This window comes from Sus scrofa, chromosome 6 (genome assembly GCF_000003025.6).
Source record: "Sus scrofa isolate TJ Tabasco breed Duroc chromosome 6, Sscrofa11.1, whole genome shotgun sequence".
NCBI lineage: Eukaryota > Metazoa > Chordata > Mammalia > Artiodactyla > Suidae > Sus > Sus scrofa.
Genome location: NC_010448.4, coordinates 45,418,942 through 45,431,157, shown reverse-complemented (window position 1 = coordinate 45,431,157; position 12,216 = coordinate 45,418,942). Strand labels below are relative to the sequence as shown.

Here is a 12,216-nt window from a genome sequence, read left to right as displayed (position 1 = left end):
AGTCACACGCTCAAGGTGACAGAGCAGGTTAAGAACAGAGCCAGGACGTGGTACCCATTTTTGCCATCTCCACGTCTTCCAAAGCCTTCCAGCATATCAATTCTGAGTTCTCACCCCTCAGCGAAGCAGAGACTATGATACCCTTTTCACAGAGGAGGAATCAGACTCAGAGAGATTAGGTCACTTGCTCAGGGTCACAGCTGGTCAATATAAAAAGAATTACACATTCTACCAGTTGAGAGCTTGTCAGCTCAGTCAGTGGCCTACAGTAAGTGCCTAGAATAGGGATCGGCATGTAGCAGGTGCTCAATAAATACCTGGTAGCTAAACGGGCCTTTTACCAGGTTGTCTCAGCACGCTCTCCCAGTGCCCAAGGTGCAGGTGCTTGGCGGCTGGCTGCCCACCCCTGCCCCGCCACCGGCCAGCTCTTACCTTCCAGTCCCAGACGTTGAGCACCATGTCGTGCTGGTAGCCCATGGACACGATGTGCTTCATGTTGGGGGAGAAGGCCACGCAGGCCACGCCGTACTTGTGGCCCAGCATCTCCGCCACCTGATTCTTCTCTTCGACGTCCCAGATGCGCACAGCTGGCCTGTGCCCATTCTGGAAAAGATGGGGCCATTTATTGCGGCTGGGTTCTGCACCGGGCAGGCCTTGAGGGGCTATCAGGGCTGAAGTTGGCAGTGCCCCAGGGTGTGCCCAAAAGCCACCTCCCCCATCTTTTCCAGCCAAGGAAGGACCTATTCCAGGGACTCCTCAGGCCTGCTGGGGACAGAAGGAATGCCCCCCCCCCCCAAGTCCCTTCCCACCCACTCAATCTTGATGGTGACTCACCTCCCCTGTCACTATGTACTTCCCATCAGGGGAGAAGGCCAGAGCACTCAGAGACTTCCTGGGGACAAGCAAAGGGGGTGGCCACTGGATCCACTGACGGTGGGCAGCCAGACGCCAGCCTGGCAGTGCTCATGGCACTCCGCCCACTCCTCGCTCCCAAGCCTGGAACTGGCCAGGGGAGGTGAGCGCCAGTAGCTCCCACAGAGCCAATGCTTTGGGGAGAAGAGGGCAGTGGCACAGGGAAATGGGGTTTTGTAAAGACACAGGCTCCTTCTCCCTAAAACCCCAAACCCTGATGGGGTAGATGCTGTATGGAGACCCCCCGCTCCCTCCCTCAGCAGGGCTGGGCTCCCTAAGATCGCACCCACCACCCTGTAACCTTGAGACAGTCAGATGCAGGAAATGGTGCCGACCTGGCCTAACCATGGAGGTGGTGCTGATGTGAGGACCTCATGGCTAAACACTGAAGGTGTCGTGGCAAACCCTGAACCTCAGCACGTTTCTTTCCCAGCCAGCGCGCACCGGCCCGGAATGACCCGGCTCGTTTGCATGTCTTGTGGCAGAGAGGGCACTGTTCCCACACTATGTTGTTTTTGTTTTTTCTCTCCCCTCTCTCTTCTAGTCTTGCTTTTAACTCTGTCCCTTCACCGTCTAGTCACTGTCCCCCTCATATGAGTAACTGGTGTGCAGATAACGAAGTAAATGCCCTGAAGTGAGTCACTGACAATCTCACAGAACATTTAACACCATCAACTTAACCCTCTATCACTCCTTAAAGTAGCAGCCAAGGAAAAGGAGCCAACGTACAGCACAGGGAACTGTACTCAATTATCCTGTAAAAACCTCTAACAGAAAAGAATCTGAAGAAGATCGATGTGTATGTTCTATAGATCTCTATCTCCACACAGCTCTATCTTCATATGTCCATATCTGAATCACTCTGCCGTACACCTGAAACTAACACAACATTGTAAATCTACTATACTTCAATTTAAAAAAAAGAAAAAAGGGGAGTTCCCTAGTGGTCTAGTGGTTATGACTTGGTGCTTTCACTGCTGTGGCCCAGGTTCAATCCCTGGTCTGGGAACTAAGATCTCACATCGAGCTGCTATACTGTGCGGCCGGGGTAAAGAAAGAAAGAAAGAAAAAGAAGAAAGTAGCAGATAAGGTGTGCTGCCTATCCAATATGCACTCGTCCTCGCTCCTCACCAACAGAAGCCCGGTTTTAACTGGGGTGGCAATGTCCCCAGGTGGAGTACATTTCCTTGCCTTCTCTGCAGCTGCAGAGGCTCAGTTGCAGGATGTAGTCTGGCCAGTCGAGAGGTAGGCTGAAGCGCTGTGTAGGACTCCCAGGAAAGCGTCCCAAAGGGAAATCTCTGCCCTCCTCCCCACTCGCTCCCCTCTGAAACAAGGACATGACAACCAGAATTCCATCCTGGGCCATGAAGGGACCTTAAGAACAGAAGCCTCCCAATAAGCATGGTGAACAGAAAGATAGAAGGAGTGAGGTGCCTGATGCTGGCAGACACCAGCCCCTAAGTGCCTGCTTCCAGACTTCATGCTCAGGAAGAGCAGGCCTTTGTGTTTGAAGCCATGCCTGTTGGGAGATGTCTGTGGTGTGCGGCTGCTCCTAGCCCAACTACTGCATGCCCGACCCTCTGCCAAATCCACCTGAGCATCACCACACAGGTCACTGAGCATGCCTTGTGAAGTCAGGACCCTCATTAGCCAGTTCTGAGATGAGGAGACTCAACACAAGGACATCCTGCCAAGATTACTCAACCAGACAGGGCACATGAGAATTCCCTGGGGAGGATTTGAAAAATGTCAAAGCTATCGTGTTAAGACTAGTGAGTGAAACTTTGGTAAGAAACAGGATAATATCTGCATCGTTTCAGAGAAGCTCCTCACCAGAGACTCACTAATCGCAAAGAGGAAAGAGCAGCTTCGAGGTGGAGAAGCCTGGCCGACACCACCCTCATGAGGGGCTCAAGTCATGGACGAGACCAACATCACGTACCTCCTGACCGAACGCACTGCGCAGGATGAGAAATTCCTCCCGCAGTGTTCCTGCAGAACCTGAGTCTCACCACGAGGACAGAGCAAACAAACCCCAAAACTGAGATGTTCTACAAAACCCCCGGGCTGCAGTCCTCAAGGGTGTCAAAGTCATGAAAGTCAAGAAAAGATGGAGCCGCAGTTCCCACTGTGGCTCAGTAGGTTAGGAATTCAACTAGGGAGTTCCCACGGTGGCGCAGAAGAAGCGAATCTGACTAGGAACCATGAGATAGCGGGTTCGATCCCTGGCCTTGATCAGTGGGTGGAGGATCCGGCATTGCCATGAGCTGTGGTGTAGGTCGCAGGCGCAGCTCGGATTCCTCGTTGCTGTGGCTGTGGCATAGGCCAGCAGTTGTAGCTCCGATTCAACCCTTAGCCTGGGAAATTTTACATGCCATGGGTGCGGCCCTAAAAAAGAAAATATGGGAGTTCCCTTTGTGGGGCAGTGGTTAACGAATCCAACTAGGAACCATGAGGTTGCGGGTTCGATCCCTGGCCTTGCTCAGTGGGTTAAGGATTCGGTGTTGCTGTGAGCTGTGGCGTAGGTTGCAGACGTGGCTCGGATCCCTCGTTGCTGTGGCTCTGGTGTAGGCCGGTGGCTACAGCTCCAATTAGACCCCTAGTCTGGGAACCTCTATATGCCGCAGGAATGGCCCTAGAAAAGGCAAAAAGAAAAAAAGAAAAAAGAAAAAAGAAAAGATGGAGGAGGGGAGTTCCCTGGTGATCTAGTGGTTAGGACTCAGTGCTTTCACCACTTTGGCCCGGGTTCAATCCCTTGTCTGGGAACTAAGTGCATCAAAGCACTGCAGGCCACAGCCAAATATAAATTAATTAATTAAATGAAATAAAAAGATGAAGGAAACTGCTTTAGACTGAAGGATACTGAAGAGACAACTCACAGCAATGCATGATTCCGGGCAGAATCTTTTTTACTGTAAAGGACATTCTTGGGACAAATGGTAAAGCCTGAATGAGGAGTAAATGGTGGTGATGTGCCAATTTTAATTTCCTGATTTTGCTAATGCATTTTGGCTTTGAAAGATTTTTTTTTGGGGGGGGCAGTAAATTCACACTCAAGTATTTAGAGGTTCAGGAGCATCAGGTTTCAACTACCCTCACAGTTCAGAAAAAAATTACTACATCCATAGACAGAGAATTATAAAGCAAATGTGCTAAAATGTTAGCATTTGGGAAACATAGGTGAAAGGTGTGGCGGTGCTCTCAGTACTATCTTACAGGTCTGAAATTACTTCAACATAAGTTTAAAAATTGCCCGTGGTGATTAGGCCTTACTCCAGACTAAGTGATTCAGCTTCCTCTGGGAGTGAGGCCCAGGGATCAGGTGACTCTGAAATGCAGCCAGAATGAAAACCTCCACTCTAGCCACACCACCTCCTGAGACACAGCCACCAGTGATCGAGAGTGGATACTTCTCTGCTATCTGCTTCAGATCAAGGTCACCTACCCCGCTGCCTACAGGAATCAGAGGCAACAGGGCGGATTACAGAAGGGTTGAAGGGGGGCTCTGATAAATGCCACTAAGCTCCAGACCATCCCTGCCATGGGGGAATGGGGGCTCTAGAGACCTGAATCTCTCATCTGGATTTTTGTGGAGAAAACTCTTAAATGTTGTCCGCTAAATTTGATACTTAAGAATTCTGTCAGCCAAGTCTGGGGCCTCTCATTTGTGATTACTGCCAAGAAGTGTTTCATCTGAGACACAGAGTGAATAAATGCTTAAGCCAGAATTGGAACCCACCTCTCCCCTCGCCATAAGTGACAGAACCCACAGTCAGAGCCAAGGGTCCCAGAAGTTCCTTCCAAGAGGGAATCTGTATCTGCTAAACCATACCTTAGGGACCTTCCTTTAGGAACCGTAAGGGAAAAAGAAAATCCACATCTTCTCTGTCTAGCTAGAGTGCAGATGGAGAGCCAGGCTGAAGGAGCTTAGCTTGAGCTATCTGTGCAGTATTTGTGGAATAAAAAGTTGTAGTGGGCCGCCTCCCAAGGTCACAACCCAGTTGGGACCAAAGACCCAGGAGGACACAGTGATCAGTCAGCCCAAGGAAGACCCTGGGCACCAACTTGGGTCTGCTCAGGTCCAGGGGCCTTCCCCAATGAACTGGCAGCAGGAGGGATCTTTCTAAAACCCCAAACACTTTCATTCAGGAAACAATAAGTGCCATCAACATGCTAGACACTGATCTAAGGTACAGGGACACACACAGAAATTAACTACGAGACATTCCCTGCCCTCAGAGAGCGCACACTGTGGAAAGAGACAGTAAATATCATCACTGAAGAAATTATTAGACAGCATATCAAAAAGGATTACATTTTGCGGGGGTGGGGGGGGGGGAAATAAAGCAGGAAAGGGAGACACCGCGCTGGAGGGCTGGGCTGGGTTAGGCACGTTCTTAGCCTATGAACGCCCTCTAGTGGCTCGTCTTTGCAATCAGCATGGCAGCCAACCTGGCCCACGGAACCCTGACTGCTCCGCAAACAACCTGAGATTCTTAACCACTGCAGGGCCTTTGCTCTTATTCTTCCCTCTGCCTGGAAAGCTCTCCCCACACCTTCACATGGTCACCCCTTGACTTTCTTCAGCTCTCAGCCTTAGGGAGGATCTGAGATGGCTTCCCCTTCACTCTCCACCTGTGAACCTGCCCTAACACATGCCCATCATTTCCTCCACAGCGACAGTCCTGGTCGGCTAGTAATCTGCCACCTAGCTTAGTCCGTCTCCTGGCGAGAGCAGACTCACTGCTGTGTCCCCATCACCCAGAAGAGTACCTAGCACTATGGACCTTGTCACTGAACCACTGGGTGCGTGGGTGGGGTGGAGTCACTCACAAGCGCTTCCAGGCAATGTGGGGAAGGAAGGATGTGCCAGGACCCTGGTCACACCCCTACAGCATGCCCAGGACCCAGCTTACCTGGCAGTATTCAAAATGTGCTGCTGCTTGTTCTCCTTAGGGTTCAAAATCACCACCACACAGCTGGGGAGAAAGAGAAAAATGTGCTCAAAATGAGGGGAGTACTGGGTCCAGGAATGATTCTATTCTCAACACAAGAGCCCACATATAAACAAGGCTCTTTCCAAACAGATACTTCTCTCTTTGGTCTCCTCCTCCTCCTCCAGGCATCTATGCTGAGAACTCTAGGGTGCTTAACAGAAGCCAACACTTCCTCTGTCAGGCTCTGGGCTAATAAAGATATACTGTGTACAATTTCTTAAAATCCTCACAAATGCCAGGTGAAGTCAGGAATCTTAGTCCCATTTCACAGATGATGAAACTGAAGCCCAGGAGTTCCCATTGTGGCACAGTGGTTACCAAATCTGACTAGGAACCATGAGGTTGCGGGTTCGATCCCTGGCTTTGCTTGGTGGGTTAAGGATCCAGCGTTGACGTGAGCTGTGGTGAAGGTCACAGACGTGGCTCGGATCCCGAGTTGCTGTGGCTCTGGCGTAGACCAGTGGCTATAGCTCCAATTAGACCCCTAGCCTGGGAACCTCCATATGCCGCGGGAAGCGGCCCTAGAAAAGGCAAAAAGACAAAAAACAAAAAACTGAAGCCCAGAGAGGGAAGTCCTTTGCCCAGGGCTCCCTAGCAGGTCAGGGACAGAGTGGGGCTATGACTCCACACCTGTCAGATTCAAGAGACCACCCTTGTCCTCTCTTCTGGCTGCTTCCCAAAGACTCAATAACAGATACCGGTTGTCAGGAATTTCTATGGCCCTGCCCTACCCTACAGGGGTGAGGGTCCCTCTGGTACCTAGAAGAGTGCCAGGCTAGACCAGTATTTATAGAACAAACAGGTACAGATGCCCTTCAGTTCTCTCAACTAACTACCCAAGAGAAGGGTAGCACGAGTTCTATTTAATAGATGCAGAGGCTCAGAGAGAAACGTACATGGTGGAGCTGGGACACGAACCCAGACTGCCTGACATCAACCATGGCTTGGATCTTAACCACCTGTCTTTGGCAGAATCTCTGCCCCCTCCCACCTGCAGTCACAATAAGACTTTTTCATGGCACTCACACATGCCAGGTACCGTTCTAGACACAGAGGGGCCGTGGAACCCTTCCTAAGCCCTCAGAAGGAAGCGGCATTATCTGCAATCTACAGTTGGAAGAGCTGAGGCCCAGGGAGGCTCACCAAAGACTTCAGGCTCTGAATTCGGGATCAGAGATTAGAGGCCGAGGCCCACCCACTCACTCACCCTGCCAGGTAGGCCACGTGGCCTGTGCCGGGGTCACAGGTTAGGCCACTGCTGTTCTGGGCTGTGATGCCAAGTACCTTCTCAAGTGATACCTGCAGGGAAAAGGCCGAAATCTGAAGCACCTGCCCCATCAGGCCCCACATGGCACAGCCACCTCCCACCCTGTTACTTCCATCACCTGCCCGGAGCTCCTAGAGGCATCTACTAGTGGCTAATGCTTGTTCTCCTCAATGCTGCTTTGACAAATATACTGCTGGGTGGAGGACACAGAAGGATGAGGAAGGTAGACAAAAAAAAGCCCCTGTCCTCTCGGAGCTCACATTCTGATGGTGACGGGATGGCAGACACAGAAAATGAACAGAACAAATAGGTAAAATAGATGTCAGGTAGGAGTGAAAAATGAAGCAGGGAAGGAGATCAAGAGGACAGAGGAAGTAGAGAAAGCCTCACTGAGGATGTGAGTAAGTCTTCAAGTATTTATACGGATGAAAGACTTGAGAGCCTGAAACAATCCAAGAAGAAGGCACTATCATCACACCTATTTTACAGATGAGGATGCTGAGGCACAAGGTACCACACCTGCTGAGTGGCAAGGTTGGGTAATACAAAGCCAGGCAGTCTCTGGCTTCAAAGCCAGCACTTTGTGCAGGGGAGACACAGCAGTGAGCAAAAGTGGGTACTGTCCATTCCACCACTAAATTCAGTCTAGAGGTTCAACGAGTAAAGAAAAAAGTGAATGATGACATTTAAAAATTTAAAACTCTCTAAGCAAAGTAAGCCAAATGAGCCAGTCCCCTTCACGCTTGATTAAACAACTTAGAGTAGGGACTAGTAGAACGGTGGTATTTTCATATTTTGAAGAGACTAATTTCTAAACATTATAAAGTAAACATTCTCTGGAGTTCCCGTGGTGGCGCAGTGGTTAACGAATCCGACTAGGAACCATGAGGTTGCGGGTTCGATCCCTGCCCTTGTTCAGTGGGTTAACGATCCGGCGTTGCCGTGAGCTGTGGTGTAGGTCGCAGACGCGGCTCGTATCCTGCGCTGCTGTGGCTCTGGCATAGGCCAGCAACTATAGCTCCGATTGGACCCCTAGCCTGGGAATCTCCATATGCCGCAGGAGCGGCCCAAGAAAAGGCAAAAAGACAAAAAAAAAAAACAACAACAACAACAAAAAAATTCTCAAGTGAGATGTTGGCCTCAGAAATGAGAGGCGGGGAGTTCCCGTCGTGGCGCAGTGGTTAACGAATCCGACTAGGAACCATGAGGTTGCGGGTTCGGTCCCTGCCCTTGCTCAGTGGGTTAACGATCCAGCGTTGCTGTGAGCTCTGGTGTAGGTTGCAGAAGCGGCTCGGATCCCGCGTTGCTGTGGCTCTGGAGTAGGCCGGTGGCTACAGCTCCAATTCGACCCCTAGCCTGGGAACCTCCATATGCCGCGGGAGCGGCCCAAAGAAATAGCAAAAAGACAAAAAAAATAAAATAAAATAAAATAAAAAAAGAAATGAGAGGCGGAGTCCTTGTCGTGGCACAGCAGAAGCGAATCCAACTAGGAACCATGAGGTTTCGGGTTTGATCCCTGGCCTCGCTCAGTGGGTTAAGGTTCCAGCGTTGCCGTGAACTGTGGTGTAGGTCGCAGATGCGGCTTAGATCTGCTGTTGCTGTGGCTGTGGTGTAGGCGGGCAGCTGCAGCTCCGATTCGACCCCTAGCCTGGGCACCTCCCTATGCCACAGGTGCGGCCCTAAAAAAACAAAAGACACACACACACACACACACACACACACACACATACAGAAATGAAAGACAAATATAGGATAGTAATAACAAATATTTTTTGAGCATTTAACCAGGAGCCAGGCATGTCTGAATACCTGCAACTGTATTCACTTATTTAAGGCTCACAATAATCCTGTGATATGGTCCTTATCATCATCTTCATCATCTCCACCTTATGGATAAAGAAAAAGAGGCCCTGAGAGGTAATCTGGAAAGAGCAGTGTCAGGACTAACCCATACAACCAGGGAGTGGCACTCACATTGTTTTTTATCTGTTAATCAGCACTACTGGGCATTAGCATGGCTAGTCATTTTTTTTTTTTTGGCCACACCTGCGGCATATGAAAGTTCTCAGGCCAGGGATCGAACTTGCACCACAACACAATCCAAGCCACTGCTGTGACAATGTGGAATCCTTAACCCGCTTCGTAGCTGGCAGAATTTTGCAAGCTGGTTGGATTCAACATCACAAACAAGAAAAATAAATGACACCAATCACCCAAAATTCACAGTCGTAAAAGTAGTAACTAACACCAACCCAGTACTTGCAACGTGCCATGTGTTTTCTTTTAAGTACTTAAGATACATGAGCTTATTTAATCCTCATAAATACCCTATAGGAACATTTATATTATTATTCTCATTTTACAGATGAGGAAACAGAGGCACAGAAAAATTCAGGAAAAGAAAGAGGAGTTCCCGTCGTGGCTCAGCGGTTAAGGAACCCAGCCAGCATCCATGAGGACATGGGTTCGATCCCTGGTCTTGAGCAGTGTGTTAAGGATCCGGCATTCCCATGAGCTGTGGTGTAGGTCACAGACTCGGCTTGGATCCTGGGTTGCTGCGGCTGTGATAAAGGTCAGCAGCTACAACTCCGACTGGACCCCTAGCCTTAGAATCTCCATATGCTGTGGGGTTAAGGTTAAAGCCTAGGCAGTCTGGGTCCAAAGGCAGTGCTCTGAACCACCTAGCTATCCTGCCTTTCTGAAACTACTACTGTGATTCCTCTCTTTATACACTTTAGAGCTCACAAAGCACTTTCATGAACATACAAGGTAAGAGTTATGAAGTACAGGGTGGTGGGATTAAGGTGGATATCTGCTTTAGGCTGGGGTTCAACAAGGCATCTGAGGGTAGGGATATTCAGGCTGAGACTCAAGGGACAGGAGCCAGCCAGGTAGGCTGCAGCAAAAAGCCCAGAGAGAGGACTCACCAAATACCAACGCTAGGAGGTGGAAAAGAGTTTGGAGCCTCAGGAAAACAGTAGGCAGGCCAGTGTGACTGAACCTCCATGAGAAGGAGGACAGGAAAATGTGGCCAAAGAGGGGGGCAGGGGCCACTTGCCCAACGCCTTGCAGCCAGGAGTGGGTGACAGAATTAGAGTGTAGCAGGAAGCCCTGTGGCAGGAACAAGGCCCACAAGCAGCTACCATGTATCGACCCTTTATCTGGACTTTGTGCCAAGTAGGTCATATGCGCAATTACAGTTCATCTCCCTGAAACATCATGGTTACTGTTATCTCCATTTTACAAAAACAGATTTTGCAACTCAAAGAGTTGGAGAACAATTTTTTTAAATTTCTTGTTTCTTTTCTTTTTCTTTTTTTTTTTTTTTTGTCTTTTTGCTATTTCTTTGGCCACTCCCGCGGCATATGGAGGTTCCCAGGCTAGGGGTCGAATCGGAGCTGTAGCCACTGGCCTACGCCAGATCCACAGCAACGCGGGATCCGAGCCGCGTTTGCAACCTACACCAGAGCTCACAGCAACGCTGGATCGTTAACCCACTGAGCAAGGGCAGGGACCGAACCCGCAACCTCATGGTTCCTAGTCGGATTCGTTAACCGCTGCGCCACGATGGGAACTCCAATTTTTTAAAATTTCTGCTGTGCTACTGGAATTTCTTCTACCTACTCTAAAATTTTGCTTCTGTGTTTCAGGATTTAGGGAGCTGTTCTATACCACAGTCCTCCTCAGCCCGCCCTGGAAGTGACGCCGTATCGCCATCTGTCCCTCAGAATTTACAAATATTACTCACATCGTCTCCATAATTTAGGGTGGCAACATGGATTAAGAATCCAATCTTGGTAAGGAAGAAGGAAAGAAAGCAGGCAGGAGGTTAGGGAAGGCAGGGTGGAGCTGAGGGAGAGCTGAAACAGGTAGGACTTGAGACTGAACCCTGGTAGACTCCCTAAAGATCTAGTGCAGGGTGAGGTCAAAAGTCGAAGGGCCCAGACAGGCGTCTAAAGGTGACTGAAGGGATAAGCAGGAGGAAGACAGGACTAGGAGGTGATTAGCAAAATTAAAATGCGCTCCAAGGGATAGGGCCTAGGAAGAACTCCGGGAATTTCTCCAAGGACTAAGGGTGGAACCAGGGGTTGAGAGGTGGGACTAGGAATAACAGGCAGTACCCGAGAAGGGGGAAGGGACAGTGGGAGGAGCCCTGGATGAGGGGGCGGGACTTAGGGGACAAGGCGGGCCAGAGAGCTGCTAGGGGATACCAGTTGGGGTCTGGTGGGTGGGGCCAAAGACCTAAGGCGGGGCCAAGGGAGACCCGGGGAACTGAAACTGGGATGTACAGGGCCAGCAGCTCCTCACCCGGTTCTGCACCGCGTCCTCTGGCGCCGCTGTGAGTCGCGTCCGCCGCCGTAGGCAGAGCGGTGGAGCAGGGGGCGGGGACGACTGGGCCCTCCGCGCCGGAACTCCCGCCATGATGGTTGGCAGCTTCTCGACTGCATCGTTCCGCACGTAGCCTCCGGTCCCCAAGGCCGCCATCGTCGCGCCAGGGCCGGGCGACCGTTACACGCCCAACTGCCGCCGCCGCCGCCGCCGCCGCAACCCACTCGAATAGCGAACCGCCGCGGGAAAGCCGGCGCTGCAGCCCATTGGACACGGCAAACCGTCCTCTGGCCAATCTCAGGGCTGCCGGGCGGAGCTTTTGACCAATGATAGCTAGGAGGCGGAGCGGAGGGTCTGATATGGGGTAGCCACGGTTTGTCAGCTGGATGCTTGAGCTGGCGCTGTGGAATATTTTAACCCTATCTGTGTTTTCATCATTCACAAAATACACAGGCTTTAACCTTTACGAGGCTACTACCAATCCTCACCTCGTTTTTTGCTGCCCTCCACCAGGGCGGCTATCCGCGCAGTGGCAGTCGCCCGGAAGTAAGCGTAGGGCGGAGCCGACAGAGACTGAAGAGCAGATTCAGAAACGCCGTGTCGCCACCTGTCCCTCAACAAATAAAGTCCGGGTGACTAAAAGCTGGCTTTGCGCAGACGTATTCTTTTCCCCATTTGCCACGTGACGAGGGCGTAGCTAGCTATGAGGCT

The 12,216-nt window shown here is 50.8% G+C and overlaps 1 protein-coding gene across 5 annotated transcripts in view; it reads right to left on the bottom strand.

The window, feature by feature from the left end:
- Window positions 1–12,192, bottom strand: part of WDR62 (WD repeat domain 62) — a 58,654-nt gene extending 46,462 nt beyond the window's left edge. For 2 of the 5 annotated variants that reach the window (XM_021093223.1, XM_021093222.1), the window contains exons 1-5: window positions 11,485–12,192; window positions 7,117–7,208; window positions 5,829–5,891; window positions 835–892; window positions 433–603 (exon numbers count right to left, since the gene is read on the bottom strand). In XM_021093223.1, the coding sequence (XP_020948882.1) occupies window positions 433–603; window positions 835–892; window positions 5,829–5,891; window positions 7,117–7,208; window positions 11,485–11,661 (561 nt within the window). In that variant the 5' untranslated portion in view covers window positions 11,662–12,192. 5 annotated transcript variants of the gene reach the window in all.